Source organism: Fusarium subglutinans (genome assembly GCF_013396075.1).
Source record: "Fusarium subglutinans strain NRRL 66333 chromosome Unknown NRRL66333_c0000073, whole genome shotgun sequence".
Classification (NCBI taxonomy): domain Eukaryota; kingdom Fungi; phylum Ascomycota; class Sordariomycetes; order Hypocreales; family Nectriaceae; genus Fusarium; species Fusarium subglutinans.
Window position 1 is genome coordinate 143,979 of NW_023502136.1, and position 21,485 is coordinate 165,463.

Genomic DNA, 21,485 nt, shown 5'->3' on the forward strand with positions numbered 1-21,485 from the left:
CCAGTATGATATTTCTCAAATACCCTTCATATTCAAACACATCTTGCCGCTGAAGGGTTTGCAGTCGTTCGCGAGGAGTTGGTTACCTCAGTCCTCCTCTTCTTGTACCTCCTCGCCATAGTTCTCTTCCTCTTTGGCCTCGGCCGCAGCATCCCTCGCCTTGTCCTGCTCCATTCGCGCTGTGAGCTCTTTATTAATAGTGTCTTGGGTATCGGCGACAGAGGCGCGCAGAGCCTTTAGGTATGATGACTTGTCGGTCGTGGAGGCTGGAGATGAGATAGCAGGAAGGGTGTGAGCAACTTTGAACGGTTCACTCGCTGCGGAGGTGTAGTCTGCGGTGAGAGTTGGTTGCGACATTTTGTTTTAGATTATTATGTTTGGTGTTGGGAACAAGATCGAAGTCTAGACTTGGATGTGATGTTTTGACGTGGGGTTGAAGAATAAGAACCCCACATCTGGTGTTCGTGGAGATATAGGGTGAGCAAATAATATATACGGAGTAAATATCATGAAATAGTTACCTTATGTTCAATCACGCAAGTACAATTCCACATTGAGCGACTAGAAGTGCAATCCTGTGTTTTTGGCCCAGTATCGCTTCAGCTGGTATATCCTTTGCAATAAATGTGATTGAACAGGCAATCCCGTTCTAAAAGCCAGGTTAGTCAGCGAAGTGGCTTGCCAAATGATAGGTAGATAGGCAATCTGGTCAACTCCAGGTTAAGCTACTAACCTAATACCTAAGTAGATAGTTCATGAGCATTCATTATCTCCGTATTAGCTTAGCATTGATAAGAACTCTTGAGAACTACCTACCTGAACTACACACTAGCCTGTCACTCCCGCCTAGGACAAAGCGATCGACCTTGACCAAACCTCATCAACGCCGAAACAAACCCTAAACACCTTTTCTGCCTGGGACCCTGTCGATCCGGGCTCGCATCTCTTTGGGTCTCAAGATGTAACAACGGCCGAGGAGCCGCATAGAACAATAATGCAACCCTCACGCTCTCAACCCCGCGGCCCCGGCAGCTTCGCTCCTCTATCGAGCTCATCCGCCCAACCCTCGCAGCTTTCGACATCATCGCGACCTGCTCTGCGCCGAGTAGAGACCTCAGACGACGAGGATGAGACACCTCGGCCGTCTATCACAATTCCCAAGTCGCGACCGCCCCCCCAACCACAACCATCATCTCCTGCAACCCCGATATATGCCCAGTTCACGACCCATGGAAACTCTAGTACCGCGAGCTTAGGACATCACAACTTTTCGAGGCCGGCCAACGCACGGTCTGTTACCCAGGGATCACCAGCGACGCTTGTCAAGGGCCATGCGCGCAAGCATTCGGCGACACAGGGCTCATTCGAGCCTACGCTACCATCTATGAGTACATCGAATCTTTCGTCGCACCTCGGAATGTCACATCATAATATATCTACCGCTTCTGCGTCCGCGGCAGCGGCAGCGGCTGCCGCCGCCACAGCCTCCAATGTCAACTTGTCGGCAAGTCAGATTGCTGCGCAGGCTGCTGTCATGTCGCACCAGAATCATTCGCGCCAGAGATCGCAGACTGTGCCTTTTCCTGGCGATCAAAATGATGGAGTGCGTCGCGGAAGCGGAACTAAGGGGCCTACGAGTCCCCCTATGTTGAGCTTGACAGAGGCGAGTGCGCCGCGGGACAGTGGGTTTGGCAATCATGGAGGACATGGAGATCGACTTGGCGGGCCTCATTCTTCCGCTGCTACAGCTGCCGCTAATGTTGTATTCCCTCGATCTGGGCACAATTCCCCGAGAGCGTCGCCTCAGCCATACTCACAACCGCCTCCTCCACCCCCTACGTCTGAGAAACCGTACAAGGCAGAGAAGCCAAAGGTCAAGCTATTCTCCCGCCCAGGCAAGATTAGCACAAAAGGGGAGGCCAAGGAAAAGCCATTGCCAAGTCCAGGAAAGATTGGCTCGGCTCTATCAGCACTTCAGCGCGGCAACTTCAGCACAAACAGTCTCGTTGACTCGAGCAATCAGTCCATATACAACCTTACCAACTCGTCTTCAGCCACGATCCGGCCTATCGAAACACCCACCGAGGATAGAGAAAGGGACAAGGAAAAAGGAAAAGAGAAGGAAAAGAAACACCACTTTCTTTCACGGCAAAAACACAAGCTCAAGGATGAGTATCATCTCCCACTATCATCAGCTGCCAGCAATTCGTTACCAACAGATCCCAATGCGCCAAACCCTTTGTATAACTTCAACATTCCTCCGAGCCCTGGCCCCAACTCCTCTACCTTTACCAAGGCCAAAAAGGATAAGAAACTCGGCGAGCGATCTGATAGTCGCCTGGAGAGCGAGTCAAGTTTCAATCTGCAGAGTGAATGGCCAGGACCAAGTAGTCTACCGTCTCTGTCTCAGCAGTCGACAATGTATGATCCTGTCGATCCCGGAAAGCTCGGTCTTCACAACCACATGTCGCTGGACGATGCGTGGCCGTACCTGAAGGCAAAGCTATTGGCCATATTTGAAGGGGAAGACCTGCGTCTCCCCGTTGAAGACTTTAACAGAGTTGTGCAGATGCACATACAATGGTGCATGCATAGACGCTCACCAAATACCATGTTGGAGGATCTTCGAGAACTTTTGCACACGGGGTTCTTGTCGCTTGACCGGACATTACGTCAAACCTCAGAAGACCGATTTATACCAACGCTAGTTGAGCTCTGGATGTTTACCTTTACTTCCATACTGCCATATATGCAAGCCGTCTTCCTCCCACTCGATATGGAGGTGTCAGGGTGTGGTACACTTATGACCGGAGAGCAGGCACGGGACTTCTGGGGCGGAGCTATAGCGTCTGCATCTACTTCAGAAAGACCAGCCCGTGTAGCACCGGCACCAGCAGTTTTGGATGTTAGGAGGCTGGTCCTTATCGCCTACAGAGATACTGTCATTCTACCGCGGTATGAGACACTCAAGACAATATTTTCCCGACTATCTCTTGAGTTTCTGCCCTCGTCACTTGCAAGTATGGCCATGTCTTCACCCCCGGAAGCATCGCTGTCTACCTCCCCTTCTGAATCTTTCGGCCGGCCTGGCACAGCTATGTCTCTCGACCCATCTAATGCTTCTTACAATTCTACGAGTACAACCCTACTTGGTGAAGGATCAGCAGGCGGCCGTAGCCGTGCGATCAGTAACGTCAGCTTCGGCAGCCACGGGAGTGATGGTGGTCTACGGCCATTCACGCCGTCTGGTGGCGGGATCCCACCGCCGCCTTCTCTAGGTAGCCTACGGGAACGTGAGCAGAATGTTGAGGACTCCAAGCACATTACGGAGATGGTTGGTCGGATGTTGCAGTGTATGAGTGTTTTGTCGGGAGTGTCGGCGGGTGATGCAGGTGCAGAAGGCAATGAGAGGGTGGTAGAGCTGTGTAAGATGCTGAAGCTGAACTGGCTTGGAAGAGGAAGGACGGGAAGAAACAGGAGAGGCATGGTAGGCGGCAGGGTGAGAAGGGACGATATGAGAGATGAAGTTCGTGTCTAGCATCTTACGCCTAAGTTAGCGCCTGGCATGGTGATGAGCAATGTATTACAACCTAGGAACCAACATCTAAACTCCAGACACATGCTTAAGAATATAAATTTTCAGAGGTGATGCCAAAGGAGGGTCCACGACCAGCTATCTAGTCCCAATCTATCACCGCATAGCAAAAGGGGCTTGGTCTTGCCGATGTGGAATGGAGTTAGGCGAGCTTACCACGCGGTCATGATCTGGGTTGTCATGATACATCACCATCATGACACTGCAAAGCAAATGTACAGCACCAAGAGAACGGCACAAGCAACATCACAAAAGTGAAGCGAGAGACAAGAATCATGATCAAGAGATTTAATTGTGCTATCATATTTAGGACGCGGAGTAGTTTCCATGGCAACATCTAAAACTTTTTCACAGTTAGCTTCATGACCCATTAAAGAATAGTCGACAGCAAAAAGTGAAGATATGGTGTTTGATCAGACATCCAAGGAAGAATAAACCCTCATCTGTCCCAGAAAAGGCTCGATCGGGACTCGAGTGGAAACTGCGAATTAAGAGGAAATTTTCATCATGCAAAACGGAGCGGTTGTTGTGTGAAATAAAATGAGTAGAAACTTACGTTAGTTCTCAGAAAGCTTCGTGAAGCTGCTGGGTTAGTGATATGAGAATATCATATTGTTCAACTCTATAACAGCGACGTTAGCAAGGCTGGCGAAATATGCACGTGCTAGAAGGGTTGAGCGTGGTTGTGTAGTCAGACGTTGATACTGGCAAGTAACAGGCCTAGGGCCCGAATACAGAACTTCTTCATGGTCGATTCAGTGGAGAAAAGAAGATGTAACTAGTGTCATCATGCAGAGGGGAGGCAGTGCTGGGAGGCAGAATTGAGGGACGGGTGATGCTTACCATTCAAGGGCAGATAGATTGGTCGCGAGGCTGCAATGAAAATTTTGCTAGCCAAACAAACCGCCAAAAGCAAACATCCATCACAACCAACACATCGGCGAGTCGCTCAAGCGAATCCGTTCAAAATCAAAACAGCTGCTCCAGGAAGACAGTCGTCGTGCGATCTCGCGCGTTGTGCTCGTGTGAGGAGGTAGAGAAGGCGGTTTGTTGTTGTTGGGAAGGGTTGAAGGTTGGGGGAAGAAAATTAAGAGCCGCATCGAGAGAAGATATTGAAAGACAGTGCAGAAAAATTTGTCACTTGCGCGGCACTGTGCAAAGTTCACGTGACCGGCGTCTTGTCCTCTTTCGATACTAGCGGCGGAAACCAGTTCAAGGCCCGCTTCAACATCGCGATAGATGCATGAAGCAATTTGTCTTGTCCTCCCTCCTCCACCTGTGATGGATGGATCATGGATGGATAATAATGGATTGTCTGTCTTAGAATAAATAGGCTAATCAGCTCGTGGGCGTTCTCACGTCATGATTCTGTGAGATTCTGCCAACCTTTCTTATTGAAAGATGTGCTACCTCAGTATTGCTTTTTCTGTGGAAGTCAAAATTTGATTACTCACTTTTCTTCTTCTTTTTTGCATTTGGAGGAACAGCCACAGTCAAGTTGCCAACACACATCGCAGTTGAAGATCAACGCCGGCACGTAGGTTGAGATTTGGGACATCCCGGTTCTAGGGACCTTCGCGTGTCGTCAGGGATCGTAGGGAAGATTCGCTATAAGGGGGGAGTTGCTTCAAGTTTTACGTATAATATTTTCCTATCGAGTAGCTCATTCGAAGGCTTACTGGAGACAAATTAAGGGGACCAGCAGCTGTCAGGTTTGTGTCCTTTATTGGCTGCTTTGTTTCGTCAATGCCGGATCCGCACAAGTATCATGCTTCATTAAGTGCATAAACATCCACTCTTATCTCGGGGCCCTGGTCCGAATTCGCCGACAAGTTTATCCACTTCCTGCACGTCAACGAATCAGAATCACCTCTACAACTATGCAGCCCCACCCGCCCAACTCTGCCAGACGCAAAGGTCAAATGGCTCCCCAAAAGTCTACGACCCAGAGATTGTGACAGAGAACGAGCGAGTTGAGTGAGATCTCCCCTGGTCTGTAAGAGCAAGCCCGTCGATCATTATCGAATCTCTATCGGCATCGAATGTACGGAGTACCTCGACGCAGTCACTGCCACCCTGAGATCTCTTGTCAGAGAGGATAATCGCAGACAAGCCAGCGAGATCTGAGATCTACTTTTTTGAACTCACGTTCTCTTGGTCTTATACCGACGGCCCACGCCTTGGGTCGACATCCGCTTGCTGCTTGCCTTGCCTTGCTTCCATGGTTCCGTCTAGTCCACAGGCTCCCTCTCATTAGGTAGATTACAACTGGACAACCACCAGCAGCACCCTTCCTTTACTCGAGTGTCTGCCAACTTCTCCCACTTCTTTTCTCCTTCTTCTCTTCCTTCCTATTTTCGACCAACATTCAGCCTGGCTGAATCTCAAATTTACCAACCACCCCCGTCACGTCAGATTTCAACCCCGGTATCTTGCGTGCGCCCTCTACTTTTCCTGTCAGTCAGCTCAACGTGCGTACCTGAGTACCGGGTCCGCCGTCGCATTATCAAAGCCCAGCCCAGCCAGGCCCAGCCAGGCCCTTAGCAGAGACAGCCCAGGCAGAGCAGACTTCTAGGAACTCAGAAGCAGACGACAGTATCCGCTCTACAGTTTTGTACCGTACCGAACCGTACCTTACTGAACCTAATCGCACCCGCGGGAGACCCTCCAGCCCAGCCCAGCCCAGCCGCCCACTCAACCACGGCCCAGTCCCCGTCCGTCCTTGCGACTCCCATTCTTTCTCCCCATCCCCGTACTGAAAGCGGATCAACCCTTTTTGTGGCATCGCTCCCGTGTCTTCGCATTGCCTTCTCCTGGGTCCCCGTCTTTCGACGGATCTACCAATTCCTTTCTCAACGCCTCGATTTGCGCTCTTTTTGGGCCTCACTTTTTCCAGGCCGTCCCGTGGTTTACTTGTATCAACCTTTTCGCTGGTCCCGGCCTTTGGAATCTCGTGACGTGCCACTCGCCCCATCGTCACCTTATTCGCCCACGACCTCCTCTTCCCCCCCGTCGGCTTTGTTCTCGCTCTTGTCCACATTCGCAGCGCGAAACCACACCACCAAATAATTATATTTTCCCCTCGCCGATGCCTTGACGGTTCCTATCGCCTCGACCCTCTACGGTTCCACAGCGGAAAACTCAATAGTCACACTTTTGATCTATATTCCCTTGTCGTTTTTGGTGTCCGTCACGATCACTATCGCACCGTGCACCCAGTCCTGTCTCGTCGCGACACGCGAAATACCTATTACAGACATCCTCAGCCTCTCCGAGTATCCGACAATCGTCTTGCGCGCACCCATTCGCGTCGTCTGGCAATCCCACTTCATTCCCATCGTTTGACGTATGCGATAGTATATCAACGCGATCGTCGATATCCACGCCGTGGATAATCGACCCGACTACTTGATCATGATGGCAACAAGTATGGGCCCAAATTTCTCTGGGCATCCTGCTGGCATGGGGCATCCAGGTGTCGCCGGCCACCCCATGGGACCTGGTGGCATGCCTCACAACCCGGGTCAGCAAGGTGCTCCTGGTGGAATGCCTCATCAATTCGGGGGACCTATGGTCTCTGCTCCCGGAGCACAAGTAAACCCTGCCCTCATGGGCGGTATGCCACCGGGTGCGAACCCAAATGCTCATGCTTTGCAGCACCTCAATCCCACCGCGCAGCAGCAAATGCTTCAACAACAGCTCCAGCAACAACATTGTATGTGATACCCTACTGGCACTGTCCTTGACATCCCTGTCCCTGCGCAAGCGCTAATTGGCTCATTCACAGTTGGTAATCCGCAAGCGATGGCTGCGATGCGACAGCAGCATCATCTGCTTCAGCAACAACAAGCGCGACAACTCATGGCTCAACAAGCTTTCGTTCAAGGTAACGGTATGCCCGTGGGCATGGCTCAGTTTAGCCAGCTCAACCCTCAGCAGCTCCATCAACTCAGAAGAGGCTTGGCTCCGGTAAGCCAATTGATAACCAAGCTGTCATTCGCGTCTTTTCAGCTAACAAATCAGGGACAGCATCCACAAGCCCAAGCGATTATGGCCCAGCAGCTTGCTCTGCAACAACATCAACAGCAACAGCAACAACAACAGCAACAGCAACAGCAACAACAGGTTGCTCATGCTCAGCAAATGCAAGCTGGGCCTAATCCAGGCCAACCGATGCAGATGAACGCTCAGAGCATACAAGCTATGCAGCAAAATCAGCTCGCTCTTCAAAATCAGATGGCCAACCAACAGGGTCAACAACCCCAGGGACAACCTCAGCCTCAACCCCAACCACAACAGCAGCAACAGCAGCCTGGCCAGCAACAGCCTCAGCACACCCCTCAGCAATCATCACAGGCTGGTACACCCGCTCCCACTGGGCCTCAAACACCAGCTCAGACGCCCAGTTCAACTCCTGCTCAGCCTTCTCAACTTCCACCTGGACAGAGCCAACCCCAGGTGCCACAAACTCCTGCTCAACCACAAGCTCAACCGCAGCCTCAGCCCCAGGCACAGTCACAATCGCAGCCACAAGCCCAGCCTCAACAGCATCAGATGAGCGCCACGACCGCGCAGCAACTTGCAATTCAAAGCCAAATTCTCCAGCAGCAGCGACGAGATAGCATGAAGGGCCAGTGCTTACTAAAGCTGATGCAATTCAGCGAACACTTGAGTGGCTTTCCTGTAAGATATATCGTGACGGATTCCTCAACGACAAGCTAACAAGAGATCTCTAGGGCTCAAAGGGCCGAGATGACCTTTCCTACTGGCACGGCTTTGTGATGCGCTTCTTCTCACCAAATGGCGTCTTTCGTCATTCATTACATATCACCGACGCCGAGGATACGACCGATAAGCAATATGAAATCGCTTATCCTGCTATTGCTCGATACTTCCACACGCATTTTGGCAGCGGCGTGAAGAATATGCAGTTGATCATGGATAAGGGTGTGACAGATCGGCCTCTTCCTGGCGATTGTCACTGTATCGAGAATTCGAAGGCTAGTTTCGTTTATTGGTTCGAGACTGGATCTCACGTAAGACATTCTGACTGGTCTGAGTAAGTGAGTTAGTCACTAACGTGGTGATAGTTGGTCGCTAGTGGTACGCTCCGAGCACAATTCGACGCTGAACAAAAGATCGAACTATTCGAGTTCCTCACCACGAGTCACGACGAATTCATATCACGAAAACAGGTCATTGATGCCGCGAAGCCCGCTCACATGTGGATGAAGGAATGGCACAAAACTAACTCACAGGATGGCAAATCACCCGAATTGTCTAAGAAGGGCAAGGGTCGACAGTTGAAGTCACCTCAAACCCAGCCACCAGAGGTCCTAGTTGACCTGCCGGATTCGGCTGTCAACAGCAAAGGTGTGACTGAAGCTGTCTTCCAGTTTCTTGAGGTAGGGACAGCTCACTCAACGTAAGTAAGAGTGACGCTAATGAATAATGTCCAGATTGTTGAAGTGATGGGACAGATGAACCCATTATTCCAATTTTACCATTCGAACCCCGGCCTAGGACCGTACCAAGCCCTCGATCAGTATGTGTCAACACAGATCAACGGAGTTCCCCCCAATATGAACGGTCAACAAATGCCCCCCGGGGCCCGTACGCCGAGCTTCGGGCAATTTCCCATGGGTGCAAGCCCAGCCGCGGCTCATATGAATCTCCCTGGATCACCACACATGGGCAGCCCAGCGCCCGGACACATGCAAGCCCCCGGAATGCAGATGCAGCAAAGCCAGCAGGGCACTGGCTCCAGCGGTCCCAGTGCAAACACATCCCCCGCCTCGAACAAGCGCCGACGGCCATCAGCAGTGAAAGAGGAGGATGGATCTGGAGCACCTACGCCTGCTGCCAATGGAATGCCACGTAATGCCAAACCGCCTACACCAAGGATGCCAAAGCGTCTCAAGGGAAACCCGCCAGCCCAGTAAGGGATGGGCTGCTTGATTATCTCGCACATCCAGATATTTGAGTATTATTCAGCATTACTTTGCATGGCGGCGTCGGTTCGTGTTTGTGTTTGCCATAGGCCTGTCTGGGAAAGATATTTTGGTGTGACGGAATGAAGGTATTTTGAAAGACGTGTATTTCCACACACATATAATCTTGACTGTATCTGTCAATGCATAACGGATGCTCTTGGGAGGCCCCTTCTTGGAGCACACCTTTTCACTGTCCAGTCATCTTTATTTGGGCAGTGAATTGGAGACACGGATGACGAGACCAACGCATGTCGGAACATGCACATAATGATAGTAAACGACATCGTCATGGGTCTGTTTCTCGAGCATCAAAGCCCACCAATAGAGGGGAATGGGGGATGAGGGGATTAATTTGGGTACCGTGGTTGAAGTTACCTACTCTTGTATGACTACAGAGGCCTGGGGCACAGGCTGGCGTCTAAAGTCTTGACTACCCTTACTTGTTTTTGTCATCTGCATTGCCTTTGTCTTGTTTATTTATCTGAAAAGGACGCTCAGCAAGTAACTAGATGTATATGGTTGGGGGAGTTCGGAGACACTGGTGGATTGGTCGAGCATGCTGTTGCCATCAATGGTCGTGTTAATTTAAGAGCTAAAGACCCAAATCACCGGGGAAAGGAGCTGTGGTTGTGCCGTGTTGCGTTGCGTTGCGTTGCGTTGACTTGTGAGCAGTCTGATGGCGCGAGGATGGATCATGAGTTTATTCAGATTATACCTAGGCTAAATATGGAGTTTGGTCTTTACGATGTTAATTCGAATTATCTGTCTGTCCAAGTCTTTGCTTTATCTTAGTGTTGACGGTTGGTCTATGGTGCTTGACAAGTGTCTAATAAAGCAACATTTGGGGCAGAGGTTCACTGTGCCATAGAGTACAACCCAAAACCCGATATTGCACGAAACAGGAGTGAGTCAGAGTAATTCGACATGAACCAATGTTTCCAGGTATTCACTACCGAGAAATAGTGTCCATTATCGGGTATTCTGTTGAATTCTTGTGCCGCTTGTGATGAGACAGCATTAGACGAGGCAACTAGCAATTCCATGAGCATATGAGATGATGATGTTATCGATACATTTTAATGCGAGAATGAATAGCATGTGAGTTCCCTTTCCTGGAATATTCTTGCTTTTATTGCATACATCAAGTTCCAACAAATGTCCCTCCCTTTGTCCCTAAACTGCACCTCGCCGGTCGTCCAGCTTCATCGCAATGTTTGTTGGTGTCACTGTCCTTATACTCAATCAGTACTCAATTTGCTTGGCCGGAGATAGAGCTGAATGAACGTACTGGAGTATGTGCTCTCACGCATTGTTTTTGAACCACCAGCCAGAGGTCTTCTTGGCCTGGAGGTGCTCACCACGAACGGAGATGTAGCACTTGAGCGCTCCTCTAGACGAAGCCATCATCTCCTTGAGAAGAAACCACTCAAGCTCAGAGCGAGCCATGATGTCTGTCTTGGTGACGAGACCGCGATAATGCCACTCCTTGTCGCTAGGTCCAAGTGGGTAAATCTTGCCGCCATAGGTCCAGTACAGCGTAGCAGAGATGAGCTTGGGACGGCGGACTTGGCGACTGAGACGATTCTTGCTGGATCCCTCGACGACAGGGAGCTTTTCCCGCAGGAGGTTGAGAAGATGAACCCTGGAGGTATTGAGAGGAATGTTCAGAGGGGCCGGGAGAGGATCCCACGAGCCGGTGAGAGTGCTGTCATGGCAAGGATCATGAACAATGAGATCAAACTCGAGCTGCGAAACTGGTGGGAGAGGCGTAAGAGGCTTTGCATCACCATCACCGGGGGGTTTGTCGGTTGAGCTGCTCAGAGCCGAAGGGAAGCTTTTGGCCTTGAGTGGATGATGCGCAAAGGGCTCTTGGGCAGTGATGAACAAGTCCATTGTACTTGGTAACTCTGAGGTCCAGAGTTTGAAGGACGCAGTGAGATGAGGCTAAGATAACGATGATGAGAAGGCTGAGGAAGCGGAGGTGGTGTGTGCGTGCAATTCAGGCCACTTGAGATGTTATTGAAGTGAGGGATCGTGTTTTAAATGCTGCGCCAGAGACTCGGCTCTTCTTCAGTGAGATAGGGGTTTTGCTTCTGATGAGTGCGCAGAAAAGAGCGAGTGTTGGCGTGAATCTGAGCTGGCCAGGGGCTGACAGTGACAACTTGGCTGAGATGCTTCCGAACAACACATGATCACAGTCACAGTCACAGTTTGAGGGATCCATTTGCGTTACAGGCTTCAGGTGCTATCAATGTATTCAGAAGAAACTAGAATGAGGAGGTCGATCTAATGCTTCATATCTGTTCACTGCTTGACCGTTTGCAAATCCCCTTATTCCTCCGTGTCATCAGGCTCCACGCTTGCAACTTTAGGCATTTTAGGTGCTGGCTCAGGATCAGTTGCCGCAGGGGTAGTATCGGTTTCTGGTTTAGCTGACTCAGGCACGGCGGTATTATCTCCTGTGTTCGAAGGTTCAGGCGCATCGGTGTTGATGACATCCGTTAAAGAGGTTGATGATGGTGAAGGCTGACGAGCGACAGGAGGAGCAGGCGGAGTATTGTCAGTCGAGTTATTCTGGTTGCTGTCAGCGGTGTCATTTGAGTTTCCGCTCGGGGGAGTACTCTGATCGTTATCGGTTTGTTGGGCCATAATCTTAATAGGCACATAACCATGCTAGAGAAGTCTATTAGCTATCTCCTTCTCCTCAACCACTTCCCTCTAGCCGATGCACTTACATCGACCAAGATAAAGGCTCCGTAGTTATTTGCTACTGTGTCCACCATCAACGTATGGAACTCTGGGGTTGTCATATCGCCAAATGACACCTTCTTCACAAGATCTGACGGTGAAACAGGTCCATCTATTGGGTTGATAGTGAGAATTGAGCGGTAGCTTCTGGTGAGATAGAGTGTGCAACGCCGGGTGTAAGCATTTCCTAATCCATGCTGTTCAGACCACCAGGTTAAGTTTCCTAGCACTGTTGCTCGAGCTGGAGGATGGTTGTAGCAGGCATCGTTCGAGGCCAGAACAGTTCCTGCACGGTGGTAGATGACCTTGATCCTGATGGGTGGAGAAAAGACAGGCCGATACAGTGGAAGTAGCTGAACAGGTGTTATGGTGAATTGTGGTAGAACAATCGGTGTCGTGGGTACATTCATGTAAACTGTTGGGAGGATGTAGTTCCCGAAGATGCGGAGTTGAAATAGGAAAGCCATAGTTGTCGAGCTTTGGGGTAATGGGGAGAGTTGACAGACAGACAAGGCATCGTGGTTTCTGGTAGAATTTACTACTTTAAATATATGAAATGGTACGACTACCTATGGGACGTTTAGTCACGGTGGTCAAGTTGGGTTCGTGATGATATGCTTGGTGTTGATGGCTAGTGCTTGGTGTCACTCACTACCTACACTGTTCAGCCTCTGTGAATACATCTCGTTCAGCCAAGTCCAGCTTGTGATTGAATGCATTGACAAGGCTGGCCGCTTTTGTCTTGAATTTCTTTTTAGTGGCCTATAGGTATGGGTAGATATTTTATTTCATGTATCATCCCCAAGAGTACCTAGGTGAGTTATTGAGATGATTGCGTTTGACAGGTAAGGTAGATGAAGTACTCGGGACTTGAATCCATCAGCAGCCAATGGTAAGACATGATAGCAAGCATCTTAAATATGCATAGGTAGTATGTAGATATGTATATCAACTTCCTAGGCAATGGTCATCCATCTTTGAACTGGCACCGCTTTATAAGTGGATATGTACTACCTACCTTAGGTACCTTACCTATTGTCAGGTAGGTATGATAAAGGGACTCTTCAGATGACAAAAGCATACTCGTTTATTGGAAAGTGCCACCATTCGCGCCTGCTCTGTATATCAGACCAGCTCCTGCCGACATCGAAATTGATAGCTTCTCCCTTGGAAGAATTGCATGTCCAATGTTAAATTCCTCACCCTCCAACCCAACTCAGTCCAATCGACCACTCTCTCTACTCTCCCTTGTTGTTTAATAACCATTGGCCTAGCGCAAATCGCTCCGATTGTCAGATCTAGATTCGGCAATTGCATGACGGCAGAGACAGATCCTAGTTGGCAATTGCCTCTGACGTATCATATCACACTAAGATCGACGGGCCTTGGTGCGATGCCTTTCCTTGGCTTGGCCTTGTCTTCACCAAGCAAGTCAAGTCCCCCGCGCCCCGATAAGCTCTATCCATCGCTTGCTGTATCCGCCAATTTGAGCAGCGTTAGAGCTGTTGTTACTGTTCCATTGCTGTGGAGCGGATTGAGGATAATGACATAACTAGACGCCAACACTGGCTCAAATGTCACGAATGCGCTCTTGACAAGATGCCTCGGCAATTACAATGCCGTGGACTAGTCAACGGGGGTGAATGGACAAAAGGGCCCTCCCTCCTCCTCCCTGCAGCTTTGTTGTTGCAACTGGGCTCTATCCCTACCTACAGTAGGTAGGTACAGAAAAGAAAAACTCAACCGAAGCGGTGACAATCAACACCCTCTTCACCGTCAGACACCACTGGACTCGGTAGGTAGCCAGGTGATATTAAAAGTTACTAACCCTCCACACCATCGGACTTCCACAACAGGAGCGCCACGTCCTCAACGTCCAGTCTTTAGTCCAGGATCAGCCTCTGGACGACGCTACCACTACAGCGTGCATTGCACCGGTCCTTCTGTTCCGCGTAACCCGCCTCCTCGACAAACCCTCAGCTTGCCGTGCAGTGCAGAAATGCCCTGATACGGACATCGAAGACTCGGTGGCGTGGGGATCGTATTTTGCTTCTTGCAACACTTTCGTGGTATTCGACATTGATTTCGACTCGGTCTTTTGGCTTTGGCAAACCGAGACGAGACCCTTGCTACAAAACCTCGAGATCCATCCGACATTTCGACCTGGTGGTCAATCGTGTGCACCACTCACCACTCACCAACCATCTAACCTCTTACCTCTGATCACGTCAGTAGCCATGATACAATGAAGGGGGGCGGGCTGCTTATTCCACCATGGTTCGAATACCACGAGCCAAGTTGCTCTGACTGGGCCATTGTCAGCATCGCCTTTGGCATGACTCTGTGTCTGGCAATTTTTGGTCTCATTCGCGTGGGCATTCAAACTTATCATCAATGGAAGCGCGCACAGAGAATTACAACGTATATGGTCTTGATATGGCTTGAATTGGTTTCCAGTGCTATTATTGGAGGTCTCGGCTGGGGTTATGTTCGAGGGACTATTCGCCCAGGGTGAGTCTTTGGTTGCTCAATCTCTATTTTCAATGATATCAATTTCGACGATTAACCATATCACTTCAAGGTTCTTAATATATTTCTTCATCTGTATGTTCGCTGGCTCAAATTTTCAGTCCTGGGCTAATCACTACAGTGCTCCTTTGGGTATTTCAAATCCATTGCATTATGCAAATCATTGTCAACCGAATAGCCCTCCTCCATGTTTCACCGACCATCGTTCGACGACTAAAATGGGGAATATTTATTATTCTGGCACTTATTAACGTTTCAGTCTTTTGTATTTGGATACCGGCTCGACTGCAAATCAGCCAGACTTATATCGACATCAACAACATTTGGGACCGAATCGAGAAAGGGATTTTTGCGGTTATTGACCTAGCTCTGAATTTCTACTTTGTCTATCTTGTCCGCTCGTCCCTCATATCGTACGGCCTAACCAAGTATGTGGTGTTGTATCGCTTCAACCTGGTGATGGTCATCGTCTCCATCTCGATGGACGTAAGTGTTCACTATTCAACACTTTTTATCCCGACTGACACTTGAATAGATTCTGATCATTGGGTCAATGTCACTACGGAATACATTTCTGTATGTTGAAACGCCCGTGTATTACCCATCAGCTAATGGTCGTGCTAGATACGTCGAGTTTCACCCGCTTGCATATCTCGTCAAGCTTCATATCGAATTGTCGATGGCCGAGCTCATTGCCAAGATCGTCAAAGCCTCCGGGCCAAACCTCGCTCCTTGTCGCTGCACTTGCCATGACAATCCAAACCATACATTCCTCCATCAACTACAATCTCGGCATAGTGCACCTGCAGTTCCCAGTGTGACTGCACCAACTACTGGAAGATTCCGTCGCTCTTGGCCGATGTCCAAAGCCACACGCAACAGGGAGAAGCGCCGCGGAGGAACCCGATCACAAACTCCGTCTTTGACCAAGAACATAGTTTCAAAGAAGCGGCAAAGTACCGAAGAAAATCAGCCGAAACAGGAAGTCTGGAAATCTGACACCAATACCGGTACAGACTGCGCCTCGCACAACTTGCCGAGTTCTACAGGACAATCGAACGAAAGTTCACACGATCATAATGACTGAAGCCATGACGGAGAATCACGTAAGCGAGCATCTTCCCCATGCCTCTGAACGTTCTGCCCTACGAGGCCAAATCAGGTGGTCATGGTAGGTTTGGAACGAACACGGCGCACTATGACTCCAGAGGGTTCAGAAGATATCAATACGAATGACTCAGGAAAGACTGAAGGATATGAAAGGCCCTTTCTATGGACGCTGTCTAAGAGGTCGATTTGACTTCGATGAGTCTCCAACACTTTGTTTCGGTACCAAAAGCGACCCCTGCTCTTCTTCTCCGCGGTCTCCACCTCGGTAAGCCTGATGAGATAGTGCTGGGGATGTCGAGGGGCTGCTCTCTGATGCCATAATCCGCACAGGAGCCTACCAGACTTGTGCGATGGTCGGATGTTGAACAATCGTTTAGCAATTATCAGTTGGGGAGATGATGTTGATCCATGATCTCAGTATGTCCAGTCCCTCCCAATCGTTCTCGCGATTTATTGTACTAGTAGACCATTGTCTCACACATGAGTTAAGGGAACCCGAAATCTTTAATACCACGAGGGCAGAAAGGCATCCTAGTCATTACGTGGGACACAATAACATCCTAAACAGGGGATCACAAAACCTGGCATCTATGCCAAGCATTGCCACAATAGTTTAAATTTGTCCTCAACTACCCGTATCGCCAAACTTCAGTTCAATAAATTGATAATGGCTCTCATGTCGAGCCATTATGATTATGATTTGTCTTGTTCATGTGCTTCGATCTCACTTTTATAGAGACGCTAATCATTATCCAGCCTGATCCGCCATCAGACAACTAGCAAAAAACGCCGTGAATCCTGTACAGAGCCGTACCGAAGCCTTACCATTGTGTCTTTCGTGACACTATGCCGTGTATGTTTTGTTCCCATACCCTAAGTTCCTGCGGATATCGTACGAGCTCTCCTCTTCATAGCAAGTAGTCATAGAATGCTCCTCAAAAATGCGTTGCCGTGTCATCGTACCCCCAAATCTGTTCCATATGCACGCTCATTTTAAATCGTAACAATCATCCATCGGGCGCATGTTCGCCGTATACTCAAGTACAGGTCGTAGGACCCTTGTGAAACTTGACAATGTTGTATATGGTATTACATGACACCAGGGGCTGGGTTCTCGTGCTTAGCGGTGCTGCCCTTGCCTCTCCAGGTGCTGACAGCAGGAATGTTGGCCTCATAGCGAACTTCCTCGGTACCGTAGGCTCCTGGGGTAAGTTTGATCAAGGTGTGTAAGGGCACATTCATCCAAGGGCTCTTAGACTGATCCTTCTTCATGAAGTATGCATATATACATCGTAGCACAGCTTGGTGGGTGACGATAAGGATATCTTCACTTCGCTCCAATTCCATGATGATGGGCTCAAGGCGGATAACAACATCGCGGTACGACTCTCCGCCACGATATCGATAGTTGTACTTGTCTTCATCACGAGCGGCGAAGTCCTCGGGATATCGGTCCTTGATCTCCTGGTAGGTCAATCCGTCGCATACTCCTGAGTCGAGCTCATCAAGCGCCTTCCACTGGAGTTGATTGTAGTGCTGGGGAAGGAAACGAGAAGTAGCAATGGTGCGTCGCAAAGTTGAGGTCCACACTGTTAGTGGTCGATCGTCCTACCAAGTGTTAGCCACATAAAAAATGTTAGGGTGCGACTGGACTTACACCAACTGATTTTCGGACGAGCTCAGGAAGTTTTCTGGCATATTGTTCACCACGAGGAGAGAGGAGTGTATCACCGCCAATTCTTCCGTCAATGTTATACAAGGACTCGCCATGCTATAAAGATTGTTAGTGACTGATTTGAGCGTATAACGGAATCGCTCTTACTCTTGATAGCCAAACTGAACGAGGGCGAATGTGTAGATTCATGAGATAGTACACGATGCGACTTTGGAGATAATCTCGGATACGGCTGATGATGACTTGCTTACCGACATCCATGATCTTGAGGTAAGTTAGGTGAGACTCTTTACCATCAGCGTCAATGGTGCAGTACACCTTCTCGTAGTTGCGAATGCGGTTACGGAAATCGAGGGCGGCAGTCTCAGGGTCCTGTCCGCGGTAGTCCGGGCTGGTAGTCTTGACGTCTCGGATATTGGCCATGATGAGCTCTTCGTCGTCGCACTTGCTCTCGACAAAGAGAACCTCGATACCGTTTTCGTTGCAGACCTCGAGAACCCACTTGCGGCGTTCCAGAGTGGAATTGGTAGCATCAAGAATACCAACAATGCCGCCAGATCGAAACCAAGCGAGCATGTCAGCAACAGCAGCCTCGGCGGCAGCACGACGAGTGCGTTCTCCTTCGGGATTGTTGATATCGAAAAAGTCGGCCGTGGGTTGTGGTGCATCATTGCGGCGGTAGTTGCCAACATTGAAAGTCTGTGCAGGGATGGAGAGCCACTGAAGATATCGCTGAGCTGAGAAGTTGGTCAGCTTTGATGGCGCATGATGCAGATCAAGGTGCAGATAGAAATAGAACATACCTCTTTGGGCAATATAACTCTTGCCTCGGGCTGGTAGGCCGACCATGACCACGCAGATCCTGGTATCTTCGGCCTGAACGCCGGCACCGTTAGTTCGAGAAGGCATCGTGGCTGACGATTTGCGACAAATGGGATGTAAGTTGGTTGGGCGGGAATGGGAATTGAAAGCGACTGCTACTGAGCAGAGCAATCAAGGTTCACAAATGAGAGCCAGGCACTGATAAAATCTGATGAAGCTCCAATACTGCAAAGGCATCAAACAAAGAAGGGGATGAGATTGGAATGACGATAATCTAATCGAAGACGAGTGATAGAATGTGGGAGTCAGAATGTTAGCGGTTGCTTGAGCCGAGGCAGACTCTGCAGAGGGGAGGGTGAGTGAGGAGAATGGAAAGAGCTGGGTGAGTTCTTTCCGACGACTGAATCCGAAGATAGCCAGCCAGTTGAGATCAGACGAGGAAGCCACGGGACGTAGATGAATGGTATGTTCCTTCCCAACGGAGTAGATCCACGTCGACGGGATGATACGCCAAATTGACCCCAATCGAGTGGTCTCAATGCAACTTTGCTCGATGCAGTAAATAGAGGCAGTCGAAGCTTTATCCGTCTGTATATGCAGCCCAAAGTTGAACTGGCCGAGAAGAGCAAGACTCAGATGAATTTGATGTGATCTGCAGTAAAGGCACCCGGGGCAAGGGAACCAAGACTTCGGGGAGAAGCTGTTTGAGGATGAGGTGGGGGATAGAGTGAGGGGTCGAAAAGAGGGCGAGCGGTCTATGTATGAAAGGAAAAGAAATTGAGAAGTATGGACAGCAGCTGTTTTAACTAGTTGCTCTGTAGAGTAGCAAACCGTGTCTGGGGTAAAGTAGCGTAGCGAATAGCCCCAGGGGACAGGAGGTCAATGAGGATAAGAGAGGTCAAGTGACAGAGGTCCAAGGTGAAGTAAGGTAAGGGTATGCAGGCTAGGGGAGGAAAGAAAACACAAAACCTTGACCTTAAGCGATAAAAATGTTTAGGTAAATTCAGCCTAAGTTTAGGGAATCTTTGATAAGTAGCACCCTAGATCAATCCGGTGTTTTCTTGCTCCCCGAGGGCAGGTAGCTAAGGCAAGGTAAGGTAAGGTAAGGTGAGGTAGCTCGGGATGAAGATGGAGTCGTGGTTTTGAGGCTAAGAGAGGGACCCAACCAGCTGAGTATCACACTTGATACGGTGCAGCTTATCGCTGCTATAGCAAGAAAAAATTACCTGTCCCTTAGTCCAGGCAACCGAGTTTGCTCCATCACAAACACGAAAGAAAGAAAGAAAAAATCATGTTGAGCATGCGGCTTGCATCGTCTTTCTCAAGGTCGTGGCTCCATCATGAATGACGATGGAATGGATACAGGCCAATGGGATTACGTCGTTGCCCCGCTAAAGCCCGCGGTTCTGATCCACTGTCGCGGGCCAAAACTCCCCCGCCGCCGCTCGGATGGACGCCGTGCGTGTCTGTAGAGGTCCCGGGACGGTCGAGAGGCCCTGTAAGGTGGCTCGGAGACGGTCCTGTAGGGGAGGACAGAAGGTCGGGTGCTCCAAGAACACCCCTGAAATCTGACTTCATCATGTCCCTTCCGGTCTCTTACCGGGGGAACCTCCACTCTGCAAAATTTCCATTTCCCTTTGCCGATTAGATGGTGGGGGAGGAAACCCGCAGACCTGCCAGAGTCCTGTAGAGTGCTGTACGTAGCCACTAGCTCAACCTTCGTTGCAGCTGTCTCATGGTGACCTGCCTCCGGATCCTCCCGGCATGGCCCCGGAGACAGCAACCAGATATCAGGCATTTAAGGGCAATTTTCGGCGTCAAAAGCTCAGAAAGATGGTGTTGAAGGTATGCAGTAGCCACTGAGAATATTGCCCCTGGTTGTGTGAATTTAGGCATTTCACCCCAGACACCGACAAGACGCCGAGCCCAGAACCGACCGAGTCAGTTCCAGTAAACAGGCATTGATACTGGCATTGGCGTGGATATCGATAGATCCAAATCTCATCACGCTTGCTCCGTGCTCTTACCCTTCCTTACCCAGGCCGTCAGCCTCAATTCACGGTCAACTGTAACTGCTCGCCTAGGTCCGTCTGTCTGGGCGCAACTACAGGACGGTACGGTATGCTGCAGGAACCGCCACCAGACGCCGCTCACGAGACCTATGCTGAGCTCCGGGTCTGTCCGGATTGGCACCACTGGTATCATGTCGTATCGTGTTGTTGCGATATCATGACTTGCAATTCCTTTTTGAAGGTCCCCAGGTGCCGTTTTCTGGGGTACGTTGTCGGCCGATGTTTGCATTTCCAACGCATGTTATATATGGGGTCATCCGTCTTCTGACCTATCTTCCATTCGATTTGACGTTGTGATATGATGCGAGATACACCTTGAACCTATTTCTCACTCGAGCTCCCAGACTTTCCCGACGTGGGGTCCCCTCACCCCAGGTTTAGTTGCTTTTTGCGGCTTTCTGTCGTGTTGTGCTGCTGCCCTTACACCGCCTTGCAGCCTCACGATAACGAAATTTGGTGGATCGGATTCGTTCGCTTGAACACTGACAATGAATCAAAGAAATGATTTATCTCGTACCTTGCTAAAGGCAAAGGTATTCGCACGACCCCTCGTCCGCACAGGTGACGGAGGTCCAGCTGCGACACCTCTCATAATGTTCTTGTGCTTCGGCCCGTAATGTCAGACGTCGATGACAAATGTTGAAGTGGTAAGGTTTTTTAATCTCTCTCTGGTGATCCTGTATCCGAACCAAACAGGACGGGGTATGTTAGTCCAGGATGTCTTTTAAGTTGAGTCTTGTGACTCAAGTCGAATGCTTGACTTGTGACGGAGGCAATCGTGAACTTGTAAAGATGGATGACGGCTAGAAACAGCATGATAACTAATAAGTAGCGACCACGAACTACCTTCCATTGCGGGTTATCGCGATAAGCATCCCACACAACATCACACGACGAATCACGTTCCACTGCAGATACACGATGGTGTTTGCATTGGAGCT

General features: G+C 49.8%; 7 protein-coding genes across 7 annotated transcripts; 3 read left to right on the top strand and 4 right to left on the bottom strand.

Annotated features, from left to right (window-relative positions):
• Positions 1-87: 87 nt before the first annotated feature.
• On the bottom strand, positions 88-357 carry FSUBG_6675 (gon7 family; the record flags this gene model as incomplete). The annotated part of the gene is made up of 1 exon (XM_036684899.1): positions 88-357. The coding sequence occupies one exon, from the start codon at positions 355-357 to the stop codon at positions 88-90; it is 270 nt and encodes an 89-aa protein (XP_036537828.1).
• A 637-nt stretch (positions 358-994) lies between these two features.
• On the top strand, positions 995-3,538 carry FSUBG_6676 (uncharacterized protein; the record flags this gene model as incomplete). Its single annotated transcript, XM_036684900.1, has 1 exon — positions 995-3,538. The coding sequence occupies one exon, from the start codon at positions 995-997 to the stop codon at positions 3,536-3,538; it is 2,544 nt and encodes an 847-aa protein (XP_036537829.1).
• A 3,486-nt stretch (positions 3,539-7,024) lies between these two features.
• On the top strand, positions 7,025-9,537 carry FSUBG_6677 (CYC8-general repressor of transcription; the record flags this gene model as incomplete). The annotated part of the gene is made up of 6 exons (XM_036684901.1): positions 7,025-7,310; positions 7,383-7,564; positions 7,625-8,278; positions 8,332-8,631; positions 8,686-9,000; positions 9,055-9,537. The coding sequence occupies 6 exons, from the start codon at positions 7,025-7,027 to the stop codon at positions 9,535-9,537; spliced, it is 2,220 nt and encodes a 739-aa protein (XP_036537830.1).
• Positions 9,538-10,890: 1,353 nt separating this feature from the next.
• FSUBG_6678 (uncharacterized protein) lies at positions 10,891-11,481 on the bottom strand (the record flags this gene model as incomplete). Its single annotated transcript, XM_036684902.1, has 1 exon — positions 10,891-11,481. One exon carries the CDS (start codon positions 11,479-11,481, stop codon positions 10,891-10,893), a length of 591 nt encoding a protein of 196 aa, XP_036537831.1.
• A 438-nt stretch (positions 11,482-11,919) lies between these two features.
• Positions 11,920-12,803, bottom strand: FSUBG_6679 (uncharacterized protein; the record flags this gene model as incomplete). Its single annotated transcript, XM_036684903.1, has 2 exons — positions 11,920-12,261; positions 12,324-12,803. 2 exons carry the CDS (start codon positions 12,801-12,803, stop codon positions 11,920-11,922), a joined length of 822 nt encoding a protein of 273 aa, XP_036537832.1.
• A 1,778-nt stretch (positions 12,804-14,581) lies between these two features.
• Positions 14,582-15,952, top strand: FSUBG_6680 (uncharacterized protein; the record flags this gene model as incomplete). Its single annotated transcript, XM_036684905.1, has 4 exons — positions 14,582-14,847; positions 15,162-15,351; positions 15,401-15,441; positions 15,490-15,952. 4 exons carry the CDS (start codon positions 14,582-14,584, stop codon positions 15,950-15,952), a joined length of 960 nt encoding a protein of 319 aa, XP_036537833.1.
• A 1,112-nt stretch (positions 15,953-17,064) lies between these two features.
• On the bottom strand, positions 17,065-18,559 carry FSUBG_6681 (fructose-2 6-bisphosphate 2-phosphatase; the record flags this gene model as incomplete). Its single annotated transcript, XM_036684906.1, has 4 exons — positions 17,065-17,583; positions 17,633-17,746; positions 17,798-18,387; positions 18,454-18,559. The coding sequence occupies 4 exons, from the start codon at positions 18,557-18,559 to the stop codon at positions 17,065-17,067; spliced, it is 1,329 nt and encodes a 442-aa protein (XP_036537834.1).
• Positions 18,560-21,485: the final 2,926 nt, after the last annotated feature.